Raw genomic sequence first — 24,068 nt, forward strand, 5'->3', positions numbered from 1 at the left:
GCGGTGTCCCTCAGGGGTCCATGTTGGCACCAGTGCTGTTTAACCTCTCCATCAGTGACACCGGCAGGAGGATCTAGTGCAGGTCTGCAGATGACACCAAGCTGCGCGGTGCAGTTGATGCGCTTGAGGGCAGGGCTGCCATCGGGGGACCTGGACTGGCTTCAGGAGCGGGCTTTGAGCAACCTGATCTAGTGAAAATGTCCCTGCTTGTGGCAAGGGGGATGGACTAGGTGGTCTTTAAAGGCTCCTTGCATCCCAAATGATTCTATAGGGTAGAATCCTGACTTGGATTTGCAAAGTGTTCAGCTAACTGAACTCTTAACAATGGACTGAACAGTGAACCATGGCATGGCAGGGCTGCCACCACCTTACCGCTTGAGCCGATCCAGCGAACGCCCTGCTGCAGTGGTCACGCACCGGTGGGGCACGGACCGACTGCTGGATCATGACTTTCTTCTCACGTGCCATGTTATGAGTGGGAATACACTGTTGATGTAACTCTGCAAAATCCAGATGGTCACGAAGTATCTATGTCTAGAAAGCAGGTCTGGTTAGTAACTCATACATGACAGTAAATAGGACTTCAGCCTGAAATCCACTAAGAAAAACCTTCTTTAATTAATGGGTTTATCACGTTGTCCATGTCTTGGTCTGAAAGGCAATAGACGTGTGGTCAAAGTACAGCTGTGCAGACTGGAGCACTGAGGAGAAATGGAGCAGACAGACAACCGAACAGCACCAGAGCATGCAGGGCAACACACGGGGTGAGCTGAGCAAGGAGGGATGTACCGAGAACCCTACACACCACAGAGACAACAAACCACCTTCTCGCACTGGTTACATTTTATTTTGTTGTCTTCCGATCTCCCCGTTTACTGCAAACCTCGCGCAGGCTGCGCAAAGGCCACGGCCCTGCACCTGCAGCGCGGCAGCCGCAGCGGCAGCTGGCGCCAACGGCAGAGCCACTCCTGCACCTGCACCGCGCTGTCCCGGCACCGCAGAGCGCGATCCCCGTGGGACAGGCTGCGCTGCGCTGGGCTCTGCGATGCTTGTGGCACGGGGGGCAGCTCTGGAGAACTCCCGGCCACGCCGCCCCTCCCGCCCCCAGGGCCAGCACCTCGATCCTGGTAACAACACGAAGGTACAAACCCGCCCGTCCTCCAGGCGCTGCGAGAGCTCCCTGTGAATTCTGCACCAGCAGCTTTGGCAGACAGTGAGAATTCACGGGGAGGTTACGTGGAGCCAGCCGCCTATTTTCTTGCCTGCAAAACTGCAAGGAAAAGGTCAAATTTTGCAAGTTCCTAGTACAGTGGGTCTTTGGATAACAGAGATTCTGGAGAACACATTCTCTGAAAGACAAAGTGGGACCGACGGTGCTGCTGCTTCCTGCCAGCTTGCACCGCACCTGCTGAGATATTCCCTATGATCCAGAGATCCTGCCAAGACGTGACTTAAAATAACAAACCCTCTCCATTTAACCTTTTCCACACAGGGAAGCCACTGCTAATATACCTCACGCACAGAAAAGAGGCAGTATTGAAAATAAACAGGTGATATAAGACAACAGAGGTGGCGTCTACAGTGCAGAAAAAAGGGGCAATATGGGAGCACGGGCACACTGGCAAGGCAGTTCAGCGGAACCTGGTTTCAGCATCAGCAAGACCGCTGTTGCACATCCGCGCTGTCTCGCAGTGAGTTTGTTTCCCAGGTGAGTCTGAAACAGCGGCCTTCAGAGGTCAATGTAGCCCATTAGTTACCGGGGGTCTCTGAAAGGCCAGTGAGGCTCCAAGAGGCTGGAGAGTATCTGGTTCTCACTGGGCTGGAAGACCTTCCATGTACATTCAGAACCACACCACAGAAGCCGGATGCCGGGAGGATGCTGGGTTCCTGACCAGGGTGACAGTGACGTCCCACCACTTCCCAGCAGACCAGAGCCCACGTGCTGCCGTCGGGTGCTGAGCCCCACGTGCGGCCGGCAGCAGAGGCAGCGCCGCGCGCAGCAGGCGGAGCTCACGCCAGGGCGGCTCTTCCCACAGGCCGCTGGCAGCGGGACAGCTGCGGGGCTGCTGGAGCCTGGGTGCTCTGCACAGCAACGCGCGGCTGGTGGGCACACTGCAAGAAAGGGCTCCCCCTCACCTAAACACTGCGCGAGCCAGTCCCTTACGGGGAGGACTGCTGAAAAAGGACCCTGATCTCACACATCAGAGCAAGATGATCAAACAGACAGCTGCTGTACTGGGAACCACTAAACAAGCAACTAATGTGACCCAAACGGAGACTGTGACCAGAGCAGGAACGACGCTGGGTCCGCTGCTAGTGCCACTGTGCAGGAACCGCGGCGGGAGGGGAGCCCCCGCGCCCCAGCCTGGGCTCCAGGCCTCTCGCTGCTGACCAGGGCAACAGTTTCACAGTAACAGTCACCAGGTAGAGTGGAGTCGGAGTCCCCAAAACATTCAGTTGCTTATCTTGGTGCTGTGGGTTACGAGCCTGATGGAGGTGGTGTTTGTACTAAAAAGCTTTAGGATTACTCCTTCTCTTGTCGGGGTTTACTTGCGGCCGCGCTTGCGGCTGGTTTTTGGAAGTTCGGCTCTCTGCGCAGCTGGGGGCTCCCCCTCCTCACCACTTGCGCTCTCGTTGTCTACCCGCCGAGGACGGCCTCTCTTACTTCTCCTCATCTTTTCAACCCCAGACGCGGGAACCTTCTTGGCAGACAGGGCCCCCGTTCTCTTCTTTCTGCCCCGGGTCAAAGGACGTTTCTTCCGTTGCTTCTTCTGCTCTTCTTTCTGGCGGATTTTCATTAGCTTCTCAAAGCTTTTGGTGGTAGTTGTGTTCGCATCAAACCAGTCCTGGAGGGTTCAGAGGCAACAGGTTGGTACTGATGGTGAAAATACCACACAAAGCCTGCAAGGGCTTAAAATAAAGCTGTCTTGTGGGACAAGGGTTTCCTCACACACAAGATCTGGAAGAGCAGCCGCCTAACAAAGCTCTGCTCTTTGATGTTCCTCCTCAGGTGCCACTGAGAGGATTCAGATTTGATTTGGCAATTGCCTGGCTAAAGGCACAGGAAATGCAAGAGCTGAACTGAGCAGCAGCAGCCTGGGACAAGATGCGATGTGAACACAGCACTTGCTCCCCAGCTACGTTTAAGTAAATCCAAGGCCACTTGAGTCCAGGACTCTGTTCCCAACAGTGAGCAAGGAGAAGATACACCAGGGTGAGCATGCGGTGTGTCCTTCCCAAACCGCCCTCCCCGCTCCCACACCAGGGTGAGCATGCGGTGTGTCCTTCCCAAACCGCCCTCCCTGCTCCCACACCAGGGTGAGCATGCGGTGTGTCCTTCCCAAGCCATCATCCCCACTCCCACACCAGGGTGAGCATGCGGTGTGTCCTTCCCAAGCCGCCCCCCCTGCTCCCACACCAGGGTGAGCATGCGGTGTGTCCTTCCCAAGCCGCCCTCCCTGCTCCCACACCAGGGTGAGCATGCGGTGTGTCCTTCCCAAGCCGCCCTCCCCGCTCCCACACCAGGGTGAGCATGCGGTGTGTCCTTCCCAAGCCGCCCTCCCCACTCCCACACCAGGGTGAGCATGCGGTGTGTCCTTCCCAAGCCATCATCCCCGCTCCCACACCAGGGTGAGCATGCGGTGTGTCCTTCCCAAGCCATCATCCCCGCTCCCACACCAGGGTGAGCATGCGGTGTGTCCTTCCCAAGCCGCCCTCCCCACTCCCACACCAGGGTGAGCATGCGGTGTGTCCTTCCCAAGCCATCATCCCCGCTCCCACACCAGGGTGAGCATGCGGTGTGTCCTTCCCAAGCCGCCCTCCCCACTCCCACACCAGGGTGAGCATGCGGTGTGTCCTTCCCAAGCCGCCCCCCCTGCTCCCACACCAGGGTGAGCATGCGGTGTGTCCTTCCCAAGCCGCCCTCCCCGCTCCCACACCAGGGTGAGCATGCGGTGTGTCCTTCCCAAGCCGCCCTCCCTGCTCCCACACCAGGGTGAGCATGCGGTGTGTCCTTCCCAAGCCATCATCCCCGCTCCCACACCAGGGTGAGCATGCGGTGTGTCCTTCCCAAGCCGCCCTCCCTGCTCCCACACCAGGGTGAGCATGCGGTGTGTCCTTCCCAAGCCGCCCTCCCCGCTCCCACACCAGGGTGAGCATGCGGTGTGTCCTTCCCAAGCCGCCCTCCCCGCTCCCACACCAGGGTGAGCATGCGGTGTGTCCTTCCCAAACCGCCCCCCCTGCTCCCACACCAGGGTGAGCATGCGGTGTGTCCTTCCCAAGCCGCCCTCCCCGCTCCCACACCAGGGTGAGCATGCGGTGTGTCCTTCCCAAGCCGCCCTCCCTGCTCCCACACCAGGGTGAGCATGCGGTGTGTCCTTCCCAAGCCGCCCTCCCTGCTCCCACACCAGGGTGAGCATGCGGTGTGTCCTTCCCAAGCCGCCCTCCCCGCTCCCACACCAGGGTGAGCATGCGGTGTGTCCTTCCCAAGCCATCATCCCCGCTCCCACACCAGGGTGAGCATGCGGTGTGTCCTTCCCAAGCCATCATCCCCGCTCCCACACCAGGGTGAGCATGCGGTGTGTCCTTCCCAAGCCGCCCTCCCCGCTCCCACACCAGGGTGAGCATGCGGTGTGTCCTTCCCAAGCCGCCCTCCCCGCTCCCACACCAGGGTGAGCATGCGGTGTGTCCTTCCCAAGCCGCCCCCCCTGCTCCCACACCAGGGTGAGCATGCGGTGTGTCCTTCCCAAGCCGCCCTCCCTGCTCCCACACCAGGGTGAGCATGCGGTGTGTCCTTCCCAAGCCATCATCCCCGCTCCCACACCAGGGTGAGCATGCGGTGTGTCCTTCCCAAGCCGCCCTCCCTGCTCCCACACCAGGGTGAGCATGCGGTGTGTCCTTCCCAAGCCGCCCTCCCCGCTCCCACACCAGGGTGAGCATGCGGTGTGTCCTTCCCAAGCCGCCCTCCCCGCTCCCACACCAGGGTGAGCATGCGGTGTGTCCTTCCCAAACCGCCCCCCCTGCTCCCACACCAGGGTGAGCATGCGGTGTGTCCTTCCCAAGCCGCCCTCCCTGCTCCCACACCAGGGTGAGCATGCGGTGTGTCCTTCCCAAGCCGCCCTCCCCGCTCCCACACCAGGGTGAGCATGCGGTGTGTCCTTCCCAAGCCGCCCTCCCTGCTCCCACACCAGGGTGAGCATGCGGTGTGTCCTTCCCAAGCCGCCCTCCCCGCTCCCACACCAGGGTGAGCATGCGGTGTGTCCTTCCCAAGCCATCATCCCCGCTCCCACACCAGGGTGAGCATGCGGTGTGTCCTTCCCAAGCCATCATCCCCGCTCCCACACCAGGGTGAGCATGCGGTGTGTCCTTCCCAAGCCGCCCTCCCCGCTCCCACACCAGGGTGAGCATGCGGTGTGTCCTTCCCAAGCCGCCCTCCCCGCTCCCACACCAGGGTGAGCATGCGGTGTGTCCTTCCCAAGCCGCCCCCCCTGCTCCCACACCAGGGTGAGCATGCGGTGTGTCCTTCCCAAGCCGCCCTCCCTGCTCCCACACCAGGGTGAGCATGCGGTGTGTCCTTCCCAAACCGCCCTCCCCGCTCCCACACCAGGGTGAGCATGCGGTGTGTCCTTCCCAAGCCGCCCCCCCTGCTCCCACACCAGGGTGAGCATGCGGTGTGTCCTTCCCAAGCCATCATCCCCACTCCCACACCAGGGTGAGCATGCGGTGTGTCCTTCCCAAACCGCCCCCCCTGCTCCCACACCAGGGTGAGCATGCGGTGTGTCCTTCCCAAGCCGCCCCCCCTGCTCCCACACCAGGGTGAGCATGCGGTGTGTCCTTCCCAAGCCGCCCTCCCCGCTCCCACACCAGGGTGAGCATGCGGTGTGTCCTTCCCAAGCCGCCCCCCCTGCTCCCACACCAGGGTGAGCATGCGGTGTGTCCTTCCCAAGCCGCCCTCCCTGCTCCCACACCAGGGTGAGCATGCGGTGTGTCCTTCCCAAGCCGCCCTCCCTGCTCCCACACCAGGGTGAGCATGCGGTGTGTCCTTCCCAAGCCATCATCCCCGCTCCCACACCAGGGTGAGCATGCGGTGTGTCCTTCCCAAACCGCCCCCCCCGCTCCCACACCAGGGTGAGCATGCGGTGTGTCCTTCCCAAGCCGCCCTCCCTGCTCCCACACCAGGGTGAGCATGTGGTGTGTCCTTCCCAAGCCGCCCCCCCTGCTCCCACACCAGGGTGAGCATGCGGTGTGTCCTTCCCAAGCCGCCCTCCCTGCTCCCACACCAGGGTGAGCATGCGGTGTGTCCTTCCCAAGCCGCCCTCCCCGCTCCCACACCAGGGTGAGCATGCGGTGTGTCCTTCCCAAGCCATCATCCCCGCTCCCACACCAGGGTGAGCATGCGGTGTGTCCTTCCCAAGCCATCATCCCCGCTCCCACACCAGGGTGAGCATGCGGTGTGTCCTTCCCAAGCCGCCCTCCCCGCTCCCACACCAGGGTGAGCATGCGGTGTGTCCTTCCCAAGCCGCCCTCCCCGCTCCCACACCAGGGTGAGCATGCGGTGTGTCCTTCCCAAGCCGCCCCCCCTGCTCCCACACCAGGGTGAGCATGCGGTGTGTCCTTCCCAAGCCGCCCTCCCTGCTCCCACACCAGGGTGAGCATGCGGTGTGTCCTTCCCAAACCGCCCTCCCCGCTCCCACACCAGGGTGAGCATGCGGTGTGTCCTTCCCAAGCCGCCCCCCCTGCTCCCACACCAGGGTGAGCATGCGGTGTGTCCTTCCCAAGCCATCATCCCCACTCCCACACCAGGGTGAGCATGCGGTGTGTCCTTCCCAAGCCGCCCTCCCTGCTCCCACACCAGGGTGAGCATGCGGTGTGTCCTTCCCAAGCCATCATCCCCGCTCCCACACCAGGGTGAGCATGCGGTGTGTCCTTCCCAAGCCATCATCCCCACTCCCACACCAGGGTGAGCATGCGGTGTGTCCTTCCCAAGCCGCCCCCCCTGCTCCCACACCAGGGTGAGCATGCGGTGTGTCCTTCCCAAGCCGCCCCCCCTGCTCCCACACCAGGGTGAGCATGCGGTGTGTCCTTCCCAAGCCGCCCCCCCTGCTCCCACACCAGGGTGAGCATGCGGTGTGTCCTTCCCAAACCGCCCTCCCCACTCCCACACCAGGGTGAGCATGCGGTGTGTCCTTCCCAAGCCGCCCTCCCCACTCCCACACCAGGGTGAGCATGCGGTGTGTCCTTCCCAAGCCGCCCCCCCTGCTCCCACACCAGGGTGAGCATGCGGTGTGTCCTTCCCAAGCCGCCCCCCCTGCTCCCACACCAGGGTGAGCATGCGGTGTGTCCTTCCCAAACTGCCCTCCCCACTCCCACACCAGGGTGAGCATGCGGTGTGTCCTTCCCAAGCCGCCCCCCGCAGTCCTTCCCGCCTCACCTCGGCGTGCACAGAGTTGATGTGGTACTTGACGCCGCTCTCCGAGATGAACTCCTTCTCGCACAGCAGACACTTGTATTTACCAGCCACAAAGTCGCCCTGCCACGAGAACAAAAACAAGCCATCACCAACTGCTGCCTAAAGCCCGATACACCTATCTACTGTATTTTGTGGTTGGACTTGATGATCTTGTGGGTCTCTTCCAACCAAAATGATTCTATGTGTCTGTGAATCTTGCTCAGATATAACCTGGCAGCAAAAAGTAGAAACTCCTATTCATAGCAGATGACGCTTCAGCTACAGGAGCACTGACATTACTGACCAGTTCTGCCCATAGCACGCCGGGCTGCTCTGTGAGATGTTACAAGGTCTCCAGCACTGCACCTGGAGAAAATGCTCCTGTGGTAGCTGTGAATGTACAAGGTAGGCCTGCAGCTTCACTAAGATAACTGCTGTTGAGATGCTTCCTCCTTGCTTTCAGCAGTGTTTGCAATGGCAAAGTCAGGAGCACATACGCAGTACTCAGATTGTGAGGAACTCCCATGAGCAGATGGCAGAACAACAGTTTGAACAAGGAGGTCGGAGGGCAGGGACAGCGAGGCTGTGGGTACAAAAGACAGGGAGCACAGGAAGGCTACCAACCAGGGTACATGTGCCGAGGTGAGACTTGAGTCCCGAGACACTGCCATAGACGGACTCACAGCCCTGAAACAGTACAAAAAAAGCGTGTCAGCAAAACCCTGGTACGCAATCACTTATCCGTGCACAAGAAAGTCTGATTCTCTGGATAACAACTCCAAAAAGGATAAGAGAAGTAGAGGGAGACACAGCTCCCACAAAGTCAGAATGTTTCTGGTAAAAACACCATTAAAATAGATCCAAGCTTTCAGTAAGTTACGTATTTCCAGTTTCTGAGCACGTTTAGGCATAATGAAGAGACTCCTGTCACAGGTGCATTCACACTCTATCAAAAGCCTGAGTAAAATGGCAGTGAAGCCCTGAGCACAGAGAATAAATTTTGGAATGGCTGATACTTGGTTAGAACCTCATGACTAAATGAAGTAGGAGTCTGGTGAACACTAACTAGCTCAACTAGCAGTTTCAGGGCATCACACATGGCTTGTCAGGTGACATTCTCTTGCTTACACTAGAAAGGAATTCACCTTTGGTTACTGTCTGATCCCCATTTTGCCTAAAGCGCACTAGAGGTTCATTTCACACAGAGCAGGGGGAAGCGCGAGACGCTCGGATCCCAGCGGCACAAGCAGAACCGCCACGTCCAGCGCCAGCGGTCGCGCTGCAGGGCGGCTCGGCAGGCCCGGCCCACGGGGAGCGTCAGCACCAGCCTCGGGTGCACGGCCACGCTCAGCCGGCAGCCAGAGCCTGCAGCAGCAGGTGGGTGCAGGACACGCTCCTGGGTCACTGGCGGGTGAACGGGACAGCTGTTTTCTAAGGACTGCTCCATATACAACATTACATTGCAATTCTTACACCTGGAAACGAAACAAGTCGAAAACTGAGGAGCAAGTGCTGGGGTGGGGCGGGGCAGGGGAACGGCGTTGTCTCTACACCAAACCCATGTGGAAGCCACCACGGACTCTTGCTGATCTGTCAGTGTGCAGCACGTGTCACATCTGCCACCGCTTCCATCAACGGTGCCAGTTCTCTCTGTTCTGAGCAGTGACTGCTCTGTGGGATCGTGAGAAACCAAGTGCACATCCATCCCCAGAGCAGGCTGCCAGCGCCATGCATTTGTCTGCTGGGGCCCCCTTCCAGCCTTCAAAGAAAGCATAAGTGCTGTGCCAGACAAAGCCCCTCTGCTCTTACATTTCCATCTCTGCTCCCCCCTTCTTCTACAATTAGGTTTAGTACACATGCCAGACGGGCAGGGGCTTCTCGTTTTCCCACTGCTCGAACCTTCAGAGGGACGAGCTCGCAGGTGGATGGGACAGCGGTACCGGTCTGACACCCGTTATTGGCTCTGGAGCGGACAAACGTCCCCAGGGCAGCAGTCCAAACAGGGGCTCGGTTACACTCACCAGCTGTCCTGGGACAGAGCAGAACCTGCCTCCCACAGAGACCAACTGTAGATTCAAGGTTGTGGAGAGCTATTGGCTCACACAACCCTGACATCTGTCCCCTTTGAGGATTCAGAAACACTGAAGGGTTACCTGGTTGGGGCAGTGGACTCTTCGGTACATCTTTATCTCCGTTTTCCATTTGCACAGCACATCCTGACTAAACGTGGGCAGTCCCGGACGAGTGTATTTCAGCTGAGATAAAGAGAGGCAATGAAAGCTGGAGGCAGCGTTAGCCACACGCGGTGCCGAGCCCGCCCCCTTCTCTTCCAGGCTGACACAGAAGTGCTATTTCCTCTCCTGCTCTACAACCTTTTCCTGTCTCACTGACTCTGTACAAACACAACCGGATCTGGAAAAAACCCACAATACCAGAACACAAAATGTCCCATAACTTTGATTACAAGAATTCCTCTAAATGTATTTACCCCCTTAATATCATAAATCATCCTTTTTCCTTGCATTTCCCTTACAACCTCAAAGATGCTCCTAGAAACTCTGAAGCCTGAAAACACATATGAAATACCAGTGCCTGGCAGCAGTGATCTGCAGCCTTGGATTTGTGAGCAGCACACTGCCCGTAACCGCCTGTGTGCCCACGGACAATTACAGCAACGAGACTTGAGAGTCATTACAGCCTGACTGGATAAAACATTCCAACCACAGCAACTGCTACTGTATCAACACCATAACCTACGACCAGAGAGAACAAAACCTGATCCCTCCTACAAGACACCAGTTCTTCAGTACTGCTTTCCATGGGCCACTGGACACTTGCAACACCGCAAGACTCCTCCAATGTGAAGACTCAACCCCTATATCGCACTTCTAAGGCCTTGTACCTTGCGGTCGTCCGGAATCAAGTCCTGCAGAACTTTCCTCTTGGGCCACTCTTTGGCCAGCTCTTCTCCAGCCAGCTCATGGAGATAGTAGATCGCCACCTTTGCAGATCTCCGCTGAACTCTGCCTGTGCTGCTTGGCTCCCGCTTCATTTCCTTCAGGCTCTCCGTTCTCCTCTCCTCATGGAGGAAGGTGACCTGCAATGAAGGGCAGGTGAACCTCCCCCACCGGTTCCCGCTTCAGTGACACTAAAAGCTGCCAACAGATAACCTGCAAAATCCCTCACAAAACGGCTGCTGCAGCTCTGGCTCCCTGTCACGGACGCAGGACAGAAGCACGTCCCACTGTCCACAGACCCGAGTCTGCTCGGGGATCACAGCAGTGAGGGTCACACAGGGTCTCATGTGATGTTCCACATCACTCACTGTAACACACAGACAGCAAGTGTGATGCTGCTTGTTCTGCTCCAACACTGGCTCTCCAAAGAGCAAAGAAAAGCATCTCACGAGTTACACGTGTCAGCATCATCCTTCCGTGGAGCCAAAGTCAGGCTGGGGAAGATCGACTGCTGCCATGGCGATTTACTGTTAAAAGCTTCATCCCAGTCACAGAACAGCAGCAGTTGCTGCTTGAATGAAAGTGTCAAGGACAGAATACTCCAGAGGGCAGAAAAACGCAGATTTGCTATCTCTAATTACCCACCCAAGCAGCAGACAAGAGCCCACGTGTGTCTGCAGTCCAAACGGCTGAAGTCCCTCCACACCACCCTGACAACCACAGCAACTTGTGCTTACCGGGCCGTGCTTAGATCTGAGATGGTAGACAAGTCCCGCCTTTGACTTGTATGCTTTTCCACAATGGTGGCACTTCATGGCCATTTTCTCCAGCTCCGAAGCAGCCTTCCCACATTTCTTAATGTGATACAGGTATCCCATTATGCTGGTGAAGCTGCCTGTGCAGCCCTGTCAATGCAGAAGGAAAATGCATGGAAGAAAAACCCTCCGCAAGCGATCAGACCACTGTGCACAGAATGCACCGTCTGCTGAGCAAAGCACCGTCACTTTCCCTGCAGACCAGAGACAATCAGGCAGTAAAATTTAATGTTAGACCATTCAGATAAACAAAATATGGGATAAAGAATTGCCTGCAACTGGAATAAACTGTTTCTTAGAACTTCTTTGTAGGTAGTGGATAACAGAAAATTTCAACATATGGAATGAAGAAACCACCCGTGTCCTGGGCTGCACCAAAAGGAGTGTGAGCAGCAGGAGCACAGCATTCAGCCCTGGGTCCTCAGCACAGGACACACGTGGAGCTGCTGCAGAGGGGCCGGAGCAGCCCCAGGAATGACCCGAGGCTGGAACAGCTCTGCTGGGGACAGGTGAGAGAGCTGGGGGGTTCAGCTGGAGAAGAGAAGCTCCGGGGACACCTTAGTGCGGCTGTTCTGAACTGAAAAGGGGCCAAGAAGAAAGATGAGGACAGACTTTTGAGCAGGGCCTGTAGTGACAGGACAAGGGGTGATGGTTTAAACTAAAGGAGGGAGATTCAGGCCGGACATGATGCAGAAATTGTTTGTGCTGAGGGTGGTGAGAGCCTGGCCCAGGTTGGGCAGAGAGGTGGTGGCTGAACCATCCCTGGAGACATCCCAGGCCAGGCTGGACGGGGCTCTGAGCAACCTGAGCTGGTGAAGATGTCCCTGTCATGGCAGGGGGGCACTGGGGAGCTGGGAAGGTCACTCCCACCCAAACCCTTCGTAATTCTATGACACTCTGTCTTACAAGCATAGCTAGGGTCTTAAAACAAGCCCAGTTCTGGTCAGCACCAAAGCACACCCAGCAGACTTCTCATAACTTTCATGTTCATGCTTCTGCTGCTGTTCAGCTCAGGACACTGAGCACGATGCAGCTTGCCCTTACCTCTCTCATGCACTTCAGTTTTCCCATACGCTTCAAAACCTTCCGAAGGCGGTCTCGCTCAAGCTGCTCATCCACTTCCCCTCCCTCCTTCACAACTGGCTAAAGCACAGCAGAAAGATGAAAGAAAAACACGGGATGCTCAGCATTTACAGAAGTGTATTTAATACGATGATCACTCTATATCCCAGAACAACTGAATTATCTTTAAAAGCAGTAAACTGCCTGAAAACCACTTTGCAGGTAAGAGTTTTAACATGTAGATAGCTATCTATAAACAAAACCTTGATAAGAAATGGTCACAAGCTATAGCTGCTGGGAAGGACAACGTACATATTCCCGTAATTACCTCCCTCCCCTTCTGCCTGTGGAAAGCACCTACTCATGTATCTCCTACACTTGCTGGCCTTGCCGTTCCCACCGAGCCTCACTGGAGCTAAGCAGAGCGCCACCTGCAATGGTTACTGCGCTGCGCTAACCCCCAGCTCCGGCTCTCCGTTCTCTCTCTGATGGTTACTGTACACTATTTCCTACGCTGCCTTACAATGGTATTACACCCACGCTGAATAAAAAGGTGGTACTGAGTGGCACACTGACTCCTCAGGGCCTATTTCATTACCCAGTACAGCTGTAGGTTCAGAAACCACAATACTGAGAACGATGTAAAAATAACAGTAAGAAACTATCTAAGCCTTACCCAAACTTCCAAATGACCTTTCCCAAAGCTCTGACTCTTCACAGCTCTACCAGGAGACATTGCCTTCTTTAAAGCAAGATCAAAGAGGAAAAGCAGACTGCAGCATTAGTACCCTCATAGTGAGCAGGGACAAGAACTAATCTGCTGCTTCTGCTTTTTCACCTTTGGACTTGTAAAGAACTCGAATCTGGTCTGCTCTGGATGTAGAAATACTCTCACTTTCTAGCAAAGGACTGAAAAATACAGCCTAATGAGCAATCTTTCTTTTTTTCTGATTGAGAACGCCCTTTGTGTGTGGCATATAACCAGCCTAAACAGAAGTTAATGCCCACTTTCTATGATGTAGCATGCCTAACATCCCTGCTAACATTCTACTGTTTTTTCCAATGTCAAATCTCACAGGCAAAATAATAGATAGAGTCTATTTGAACAGCTACAGCATTTGAAAAATCCCTGTTCTCTTCCTGTGTGCACCAGGGAGGAACACAGACTGTCTCGCCTGCAGGATGTTTGATGCACAGCAGCCGTGTTACCTGGTTGTTATGGTCTGCCATGACGTGGTATTTCATCCCTCCTAAAGACTTGAGCTGCTTCCCACAGTGATGACACGTGAACATCTCCTAGGAAGAGGCAAAGACACAGGGCGTGTAGCTGCAATTAACCAAAGGAGGGGGAAACTCTGCAGTGGGAAGGAGCAGGAGAGCAGAACATTTTAATTGGGCCTGGTAACTTCGCATTAAGAACAGAAGAGATTCTATGGAGCCTAAAATTCAGGGGAATAACGAAACAGCTACTCCTTTGTTCGCTACCACAACCTCCAGCAAAACGCTAAGCACGAAGCACCGAGTGCAGCCTCTTAAAGATGTAAAAAGGACTCTTAGAGACATAATGGTGAGATGAAACGGGCTGTAAATGGAACAAAACCAGTGTGCAGGCATTTCTGTCAGTAAGCTGAAGAGGAGTAAAGGAAACGTTGCTCATTTCTCGCATTCTTACCTGCCTGCAATTCAGCATATGTTTCTTCAGTCCTTCTACAGTCTTTCTCACCACGGCCCGGCACGTTGGACACGTAACTCGGCCTTTGTCCTGGATCTCCAATGACCACCGCTCCTCCATGCTACCTGTCAGAACAACGGCCTTGGAATGCAGCTGCAAACACAGTATCTTTGTTCTTCCTTCAACGTGCACAATGAATCCCAGAAGGAAGAAGGTCACACGCTGCCAAACCCATGTCCAGCCACACTTCAACAGGCTTAGCTCATTTTCAGCTCTTAATGTGCCGGGTGACACAGACACAGCACTGCTTTGGGGAGGTCATTTCCCAAAAGCTCTTTAACCCCACCAGCCCCTTGGGAGAAGTGTTCTTCCACTTGCTCAGTAGAGATTTCTTCCTTCCTTCATTTTTATTACACAATTACTTCAGGATGCAGAGTAAACTGTTCTTTTGGCAACAGGGTTTTCACAGTAAAAGTAGCCACGGATGTGACTGAACACTTCAGACGAACTGCACAGCTCGGTTCTGCCGCCCGTCTCCAGAGCCCCACCTGCCAGCCCGCACGGGCGAACAGAGCCGAGCGGCTCCAGCCAGGAGAACGGCCCTCGGCGGCACCGCTTCCCTTCACGGCCTCATGTTGAGACGCCAGGCAAGAGCTTGGCATAACCCACAAGGATTACAAATTACTGAAACGGGTTCTGTGAAGAAAGTGGCTTAGCAGCCATCTGCTTGAACTCTCACAGTGAACAGATCTAAAGGCTTCCTCTTTTCCCAGTACAACAGGCAGGGGGGCCTGGGGAAAAGTCTGCGAATCAAACAGCACTCGGCAGAAAAGCGGCACATTTAACGAGCACTGTGAGCTACAGACACCAAGTCATTCACTCGCTGAGTCAAGGCTATGTTGTTTTTCTAGGACACATTGCTTGGGTCTCTGGCTAGCAAGGCACCAGAAGTGACCTGGCAGCAACAGCTACAGAGTTTTGCCTGCAGACATACTCTGCTGAGTAAAAAAGTATCAATACTCTTAAGAGCTTTGTAGTGAAACTCTTCTAAAAGGTGTTTGCTCTAGTTCAAGAAGCAATTCCCCCTTCACTGTTCCATTATGCAGTGGTAAACATGCGTGCACCTGCAGTGCTGGGCAGCCAGCAGCCCTTCCAGTCCCACTCTGCAGCACGACGCGGTGCACACCGGGCAGCCCTGCCCTTCCAGCCCCGCTCTGCAGCACGATGCCGTGCACACCGGGCAGCCCTTCCCTTCCAGTCCCACTCTGCAGCACGACGCGGTGCACACCGGGCAGCCCTTCCCTTCCAGCCCCACTCTGCAGCACGACGCGGTGCACACCGGGCAGCCCTTCCCTTCCAGCCCCGCTCTGCAGCACGACGCGGTGCACACCGGGCAGCCCTTCCCTTCCAGCCCCGCTCTGCAGCACGACGCGGTGCACACCGGGCAGCCCTTCCCTTCCAGCCCCGCTCTGCAGCACGACGCGGTGCACACCGGGCAGCCCTTCCCCTCCAGCCCCGCTCTGCAGCACGACGCGGTGCACACCGGGCAGCCCTTCCCTTCCAGCCCCACTCTGCAGCACGACGCGGTGCACACCGGGCAGCCCTTCCCTTCCAGCCCCGCTCTGCAGCACAACGCGGTGCACACCGGGCAGCCCTTCCCTTCCAGCCCCGCTCTGCAGCACGACGCGGTGCACACCGGGCAGCCCTGCCCTTCCAGCCCCGCTCTGCAGCACGACGCGGTGCACACCGGGCAGCCCTTCCCTTCCAGCCCCACTCTGCAGCACGACGCGGTGCACACCGGGCAGCCCTGCCCTTCCAGCCCCGCTCTGCAGCACGACGCGGTGCACACCGGGCAGCCCTGCCCTTCCAGCCCCGCTCTGCAGCACGACGCGGTGCACACCGGGCAGCCCTGCCCTTCCAGCCCCGCTCTGCAGCACGACGCGGTGCACACCGGGCAGCCCTTCCCTTCCAGCCTCGCTCTGCAGCACGACGCGGTGCACACCGGGCAGCCCTTCCCCTCCAGCCCCGCTCTGCAGCACGACGCGGTGCACACCGGGCAGCCCTGCCCTTCCAGCCCCGCTCTGCAGCACGACGCGGTGCACACCGGGCAGCCCTGCCCTTCCAGCCCCGCTCTGCAGCACGACGCGGTGCACACCGGGCAGCCCTGCCCTTCCAGCCCCGCTCTGCAGCACGACGCGGTGCACACCGGGCAGCCCTGCCCTTCCAGCCCCACTCTGCAGCACGACGCGGTGCACACCGGGCAGCCCTGCCCTTCCAGCCCCGCTCTGCAGCACGACGCGGTGCACACCGGGCAGCCCTGCCCTTCCAGCCCCACTCTGCAGCACGACGCGGTGCACACCGGGCAGCCCTGCCCTTCCAGCCCCGCTCTGCAGCACGACGCGGTGCACACCGGGCAGCCCTTCCCTTCCAGTCCCGCTCTGCAGCACGACGCGGTGCACACCGGGCAGCCCTGCCCTTCCAGCCCCGCTCTGCAGCACGACGCGGTGCACACCGGGCAGCCCTGCCCTTCCAGCCCCGCTCTGCAGCACGACGCGGTGCACACCGGGCAGCCCTGCCCTTCCAGCCCCGCTCTGCAGCACGACGCGGTGCACACCGGGCAGCCCTTCCCCTCCAGCCCCGCTCTGCAGCACGACGCGGTGCACACCGGGCAGCCCTTCCCTTCCAGCCCCGCTCTGCAGCACGACGCGGTGCACACCGGGCAGCCCTGCCCTTCCAGCCCCGCTCTGCAGCACGACGCGGTGCACACCGGGCAGCCCTTCCAGCCCCGCTCTGCAGCACGACGCGGTGCACACCGGGCAGCCCTTCCCCTCCAGCCCCGCTCTGCAGCACGACGCGGTGCACACCGGGCAGCCCTGCCCTTCCAGCCCCGCTCTGCAGCACGACGCGGTGCACACCGGGCAGCCCTGCCCTTCCAGCCCCGCTCTGCAGCACGACGCGGTGCACACCGGGCAGCCCTGCCCTTCCAGCCTCGCTCCACAGTACGACGTGGTGCACACCGGGCAGCCCTGCCCTTCCAGCCCCGCTCCACAGTACGACGCGGTGCACACCGGGCAGCCCTGCCCTTCCAGCCCCGCTCCACAGTACGACGCGGTGCACACCGGGCAGCAGACGCCTCTGGTGCACAGCAGTGAGGAACAGAAACACAGCGCTGCTCACACCCAAATCTGACAATCACATCTCTTTTAGCTGCTTTATAAACAAGTCTAAGCAACTGCTGCTTCTTTTTACCTGCATCATAGGTTTCCGGTTCTTTCTGAACACCGTGGCCTTTTGTTTTGGAGTTTTGTTGTGTTCCAGCTTGTTGTTTTTTTCCTGTTATAACACAAACAAGAAAGACCAGAAGACTTAATTCTCGTTACAAAAAGTGGAGATTTTTTCCTAGGAGGCTGCTGTTCAGTCTGCTGTCTCAGAGCTGCTAATTCAGAGATGCTCAAGGCTTTTCTTTGTCTGTTTTTAAGAAATTTCCATATTACGTTGCCATCTCCCTTTCAAAACCCATAGCTATTTATAGCTGCAGACATTAGTCCCATCCAGATATCTGTAATGGGAACTCCTCACACTGAAATATCCTCTGTTCACAGAATGGCTGAGCCGAGACGTACTCGGAAACACAGTTGGCAGATAGCAGAGGATAGCAATTGGGCAGAGAGGAAGCCTGAAGTACCCAAAGGCTTTTAACTAGGAATTACAAGTTATTTGTTTTACCCGAAACCTTCTGCTTCTTCTTGGGAGAGTCTTTAAGATCTTCACCTTCCCCTTGCTCAGATTTCCTCTTGCCTTTCAGTACTTCTCCTGCTAATGAGCAAGAACAGGCATTTCAGTCTCATTATTCAGTCTGGATAACATCTTTGAGTTTGCTGCTGCCTCAGATTATCCTTGTATTCAAAACTTTACAAATAAGCTTTTGACTTGATAACATTTAGGCACTCCCCAGCCTGCAGGCCATGACACACACGTTATGGAAGAAACACCGTGCCACAGCATGGTCTGGGAGAACAACACTCCCCAGGAGGAGAGTACGGTGTGAGGTTATTTCATAAAGAGTTCGTTTGCACACACACGAAAAGAACAGAGAAACAACGGCAGGTGGGAAACCCAAAGAATATCCTGCCTCCCCGTGCTGTTTCCAGGCCTATCGAAGGCCTATCTCCAGGAACGCAGAGAAGCACAACGGCAGGCAGGGGAACACAAACTACAGACTCAAAGAACAAACAGGTTCCCCGCAGGTCTGTCCCAGAACAACCACCCGCACGAGCCAGTGGGACCGCGCTCTGGACACCCTTTGGAACGGGCAGGTAGGGGAGCGGCGGGAAGAACAAGCAGGGCGTCAGTGCCTACAGTTGTGATACACAGGACAGTAACGAAGAGCAACTCAGGATTATACCAGACCGGAATATTCAGGAGTGGTATCAAAAGAAGGAAAAGGGAGAGAATTAGCTGATTTGGAGAGGATCAAGTGTGGGAAAATAGAGGTCTAAGAGGCTAAAAAGGGGCACTTGCTTGTGAATAGGTGGTTGGTCGCTATACAGGTCTGGTCACACTTGACACCAAACCAGAGGGACCAGGAGTAGAGGGTCTGTGTGAGCCGGTCTGTGAGGCCAGCGAGGCCTGTGTGAGCTGGTCTGTAAGGTCTGTGAGGTCTGTGAGGCCTGAGAGGTCTGTGAGGTCTCTAAGGTCTGTGATCTATGAGGTCTCTAAGGTCTGTGAGGTCTCTAAGGTCTATAAGGTCTGCTCCAGCCAGCGGCACAGCTCTGCGGGCTGCGGGGCTCGTACTCCCCATACCAGCAACCGAGCAGACCGTGACCCAAAGCCAGAGACGGAGCAGATCGAGTGGTCAGTCCAGCTACAGGAGATCCATGTTGCACATATGTGAGCACACGCCTATCTACTGCATTTATATATGCGTTTTCTATATGCTTCCTTGCTGCAGCAATCTTGCTGCTATCAAGCTACCAGATTCAGGTCTCCCCACAATGAGATGGAATCAGATTCTGCCTTAGAGATAAGAAGAAAGCGCATTAAAGAAGAGTGAAGTTTTAGCTTTTCGTTACACAAGAAGTTTGGAAAGCAGCTCCTAGGCCAGGAAATCTGAATGTTCCTACAGCAACATAAGACCCAAACCACTCCAAATCAGAAAATCGTAAGTGACAGAAGGGAGAAAATAAAATAAATAAAAACAGCCTTAAAAAAAGAATAATCTACCATCACAAAAGCTGTGTCTAATCCAGAATACTGCTGAATGCTCCCCTGTCTACATCTTCAGAGTCGCTTGTTCTGTTGTTAAAGCTCTCAAATTATATTCCTGATATGATTGGCAGAACCCTTATACATCTCTCTTCTACAGATAAATCTGAGTTCAGTCACAGAGTCATTAATTTTAATAGACCAGTCACTCAAAAGGAACTGCAGAACAGAGAATTTTACCTCTGTTTCCGCAGTGGAGGAAGTGTATTTCTCTTAATACACGAGCAGCATTAACAAGCTTGTAATTTGTGGCCGAATGGCAGCATGTCCTTCAGACGTAATCTAATATCTCAGAAAAGAACCAGAGAGAAAAGCGGTGTTGCACTGACCCAGGGATGACGAGTACCTTTTTTTTCTGAAGATTTGTTAACGCCGTTTCTCACTCCTCTCATTTCCAACCAGTACGCGGGCCTGCGGATGGTGCGCTTGCTCCTGGGCTCCGCGCCGTTCACCGGGCTCTGCAGCGAGGCGGAAGAACCGTCGCTGACGGCCTCATCACAGCTGCTGTTCAGTCCTGGGACAGCAGTTTCCACCTCTTCAGTTTGCTTAGACCTGGAAAACACCACCTGTAAATCCTGGGTATAGGTGTGCATACATACACACAGCCACAGCAGCCTGACAGATGTCCCTCTCATCTTCCCAAGTACTCCATTCATCTCACAGCCCATTGAACCTTCTGAACTGAAAAATGTCGGCAAGATAAAACATCCTAGATGGTATTTTCCGTACATCTTTTAGAGAATAACATTAGAAAGCTCCTTGAGAGGAACCAAAACCAATATTCATTCTACCTCAAACCTTCGACTTAAGAAGGCAGCACAAGTTAACCTCACTTTAAAAATCTGCATTCTTCCTTAAGCAAACAACGTGAAATGTAAGAATTCTTCTGCAGCCCATCATAACAAGAGACCTTTTCCATCCCTCAAAGGGCGATATCTCCTTCAGTACGCATCCCCAGAACCAGAGCTGTCACTACACAATTAGAAATGCTAGCAAGGATTTTAACCAGCAAAGCTTTCAGCGACAAAGACAGCTTTACAGCGTATCCTACAAATCACACTGCATTAAGACTAATTTAGACTCCAGCAGGACTGATTTTTCTTCCTGGAGATCAGAGGGAACTCTGCTTCACTAGTCTCAAATGTTTCTCCCAGCACTGAAATGCCTGGACATGGACCCTACACAGGACAGCAACGAGAGGAGGGGTCAAGGAAACGGGGGCAAACAGCGTTAATGTGAGGGAGCAGAGAAAAGGAATACTTTCCAACCATTCACAAACTGAAATAAGCGATCGCTTGAACGATGACTGCGATGGCCAGTCCAGAATTCCTCCCCCGTGTCCCGAGCTGCGGAGCTCGCGTGTTTTAACACCGCAGTAAGCGGGGGACACTGACGGTACCAGGTGAGTCAGCATACACCATGTTTAAGGTGTTGCGGAAGGATGGGGAGAGGAATTCTCAAATTACAGCCTTTCAGTTGCAATCACACTCAAAATACACACACTTTGGAACACTGCTTGAGCTTGAACATAAACTGTCTTCCCAGTGTTAAACCCTTTTAAAAACAATAAATGAAAACTAGTACCCCTTGAAGTGTCAGAAAAGCACATTTCTGACAGAACAAATGAGCAAAATCAGTTCAGACTCTCATCACACAAACAAAAAAAAGTTGCAGCTCTTAAAATGCAGAATATTATGTAACCAGATACGTTTTTCCAATAGGAATCTCTCAGTTTGTTTCTTGCCTTCAGTCAAACTAGACAAGAAACATTCACATACTTTTTGCTTCCCGGAGATCTCTTGGCCTTCTGCTGTCTGTGATGTCCAGGCCTGGTGTCCTAACAAAGCAGAACAATTCACATTAGCAGCGTCATTTTTATTTTTCTTTTTGCATGTTTCACGTTTCCCTTGAACACAATGTGCACTGTGGGAACACGGACACCAACCTTTGAAAAGGAAACCGGTTTTCTGCAACAAGGAGCGGTGAACCTTCCGACTGCAGCTGAGTTAGAGCTGGAACCAAAACAGGGACAAGCTCCCCGGCCCCCCCACGCAAAACCAACGTCCCCTCACGCCGGGGCACGATGGAGATTCTTTGTCTCCATCCCCTGGTACCCACCTTCTGACCACACTTTATACACCATGACACATATTACTGGTTTTTACAGAGCACTTATTTTTCCCTTAACCAAATAATTTTTGCATTTACCATGCCAAGACTGTTGTCTCTAGTCTCTTATGCTCCCTTTTTTCTAATTTACACACAGGAACAAACTGTAATTCACTCCTCCCAGGCCCACCGTCGGTGAGACACCCTGCCAGGCCATCCATCGGTGAGCCGGTGAGACACCCTGCCCCGCCATCCATCGGTGCGCCGGTGAGACACCCTGCCCTGCCATCCAGCGGTGAGCCGGTGAGACACCCTGCCCTGCCATCCATCGGTGAGCCGGTGAGACACCCTGCCCTGCCATCCATCGGTGAGCCGGTGAGACACCCTGCCCCGCCATCCATTGGTGAGCCGGTGAGACACCCTGCCCTGCCATCCATCGGTGAGCCGGTGAGACACCCTGCCCTGCCATCCATCGGTGAGCCGGTGAGACACCCTGCCCCGCCATCCATTGGTGAGCCGGTGAGACACCCTGCCCTGCCATCCATCGGTGAGCCGGTGAGACACCCTGCCCTGCCATCCATCGGTGAGCCGGTGAGACACCCTGCCCTGCCATCCATCGGTGAGCCGGTGAGACACCCTGCCCTGCCATCCATCGGTGAGCCGGTGAGACACCCTGCCCTGCCATCCATCGGTGAGCCGGTGAGACACCCTGCCCTGCCATCGGTGAGCCGGTGAGACACCCTGCCCCGCCATCCATCGGTGAGCCGGTGAGAGACCCTGCCCCGCCATCCATCGGTGAGCCGGTGAGACACCCTGCCCCGCCATCCATCAGTGAGCCGGTGAGACACCCTGCCCCGCCATCCATCGGTGAGCCGGTGAGAGACCCTGCCCCGCCATCCATCGGTGAGCCGGTGAGACACCCTGCCCCGCCATCCATCGGTGAGCCGGTGAGACACCCTGCCCCGCCATCCATCGGTGAGCCGGTGAGACACCCTGCCCCACCATCTATGAGCCGGTGAGACACCCTGCCCCGCCATCGGTGAGCCAGTGAGACACCCTACCCTGCAGGCAAGAAACACACCAAGGGCAACCAGACAAACTGAACGGACTCCAGAGCACTGGACTCCCCTGGGCCTCCAGCCTCGCTCTCCTTGCAACGAAAGGGTCGGGAAGCAGCAGGGGCAGAATTCACAACTGCTTGATCAACGACTTCAGAATCATATTTTGCCTTCTTTGGAGGAAAAGTCAATGGAATGTGTTTGTTTTGCTTTGATATGGTTTACATGCTTCCAGTGGTGCGAACAGCAGTGTTTGGGAAAACCCTTCATGTGCAAGATGGAGAAACCTCCTGAGGAGCAGCCAGAGAAAACTGTGCCTGTGAAGCTTCAGTGACAAAAAGGGACAAACAGGCAGGCACAGTCCGCTGAAATCAGCTGGCCTAATCTACCTTCAGAAGAACCTAGATGATTAATAAACATGGCACTTGTTTTAAGATTTTTTTTAATAAAATATTTTGCATAAGAGCGAAGATTAGGATGAAAAATTTAGGTCACAGTTAAGGATCTGCAATAAAAAAGAGTATAGATGATCTGTCAAGCCTTCCTTCCTGAGAAGCTGATAGCAGCAATTATGAAGGAAACATCTACACCTGTTTAAGTTTTAGATGTTTTTGACTTATATGGTGCACTGTGCTCTTGGGAAGGAGACCTACAGTACGGGGGAATGGCGAAGGGCTGGACACGTAACGTCTCTGCATGATGAAGAAGACATTTCATTTGAGAGTGGGGATTTCTGCCCCTCCAGGGACTGCGGGACATCTCTGTGGCCCAGCTGGAGCCAGGCTGCCCCCCAACCACACGTGTGGACAGAAGCTCTCGGAGCTCAGGACACGATGTGCAACACGCCGATGAGTGATGTGCAACCGCTGGCGAGTCCGTCCCGCAGCCGCAGGTGTCAGTGAAGCATCGGGACCCTGCACCGCCCCGACTGCCCCTGCCCCAGGGAACCCCGGGCCTGCGGGGCCTCAGCTCCCCGGGAGACCCCCCGGTTCAGCCCCCGGTTCAGAGTTTCCCGCGCACTTCACGGACCGCCTGCTCCTGCAGTTCAGAGCGTTTGGACAAAACGCGCGGCCGGCGCCGGGAGCCAGCGGTGCCTGATCCGCATCCCCGCTCCGGATTCCCGGTCCCGAACCCGCCCCAGATCCCCGCTCCGGGTCCCTGGCGGGCCCGCGGCAGAGCACACCGGCCCCGCTACCCGCGCTCGGCGTCAGGGGCGACCGGGCCTTCGAAAGGAACGCGGGCGCTGCCGGCGGTGGCTCTGCGGCCAGCCCGGAGCGGCTCCCGCTGCCGCCCGCCCCCGTGGGGACAGGGCCCGGCCAACGGGGCCGCCCATCGCGCCATCGAACACCGGCGCCGGGCCTGGGCGGGGGAAGCTCGGCCCGGCGAGACCCTCGGGGCGAACCGCGAGTCCCACCCCGGCTGCGCCGGCGGCGCCATCCCGCTCCCGCCGGCCCGCGCCCCGGGGCAGCACGGCGGGCACGGCCCGGACCGACACTCACCGAGCCGCCGCCGCCCCGCATGGTGCCGCCGCCGCCACGTCAGCACGCACCGCGCCCGCCCGCGCGCCGCCGCGAGGCCCCGCCCGCCCACTTCCGGCCGCCTCCGAGCGCCGTGGGGGAGCTGCTGCCGGCTGGCGCGGGGAGCCCGCAGGAGCCCGCAGGAGCCCGCGGTGCGCACCGGGCC

General features: G+C 56.3%; 1 protein-coding gene across 3 annotated transcripts; it reads right to left on the reverse strand.

Moving 5' to 3' along the window:
* Window positions 1-594: 594 nt before the first annotated feature.
* ZNF512 (zinc finger protein 512) lies at window positions 595-24,006 on the reverse strand. 3 transcript variants are annotated; one of them, XM_065833572.2, is made up of 14 exons: window positions 23,885-24,006; window positions 20,997-21,055; window positions 19,565-19,770; window positions 17,680-17,766; window positions 17,203-17,286; window positions 13,954-14,078; window positions 13,491-13,577; window positions 12,264-12,362; window positions 11,142-11,309; window positions 10,350-10,544; window positions 9,601-9,702; window positions 8,072-8,134; window positions 7,430-7,528; window positions 595-2,846 (listed from the first exon to the last, which is right to left on the reverse strand). In XM_065833572.2, exons 1-14 carry the CDS (start codon window positions 23,903-23,905, stop codon window positions 2,547-2,549), a joined length of 1,695 nt encoding a protein of 564 aa, XP_065689644.2. In that variant the 5' UTR covers window positions 23,906-24,006; the 3' UTR covers window positions 595-2,546. The 3 variants fall into 3 exon arrangements, with proteins under 3 accessions (XP_065689644.2, XP_065689643.2, XP_065689645.2); XM_065833571.2 differs by having other exon boundaries at window positions 17,680-17,769; window positions 23,885-24,003; XM_065833573.2 differs by lacking the exon at window positions 23,885-24,006 and adding an exon at window positions 21,164-21,249 and having other exon boundaries at window positions 17,680-17,769.
* Window positions 24,007-24,068: the final 62 nt, after the last annotated feature.

The sequence above is a fragment of the Patagioenas fasciata genome, chromosome 3 (genome assembly GCF_037038585.1).
Source record: "Patagioenas fasciata isolate bPatFas1 chromosome 3, bPatFas1.hap1, whole genome shotgun sequence".
Taxonomy (NCBI): domain Eukaryota; kingdom Metazoa; phylum Chordata; class Aves; order Columbiformes; family Columbidae; genus Patagioenas; species Patagioenas fasciata.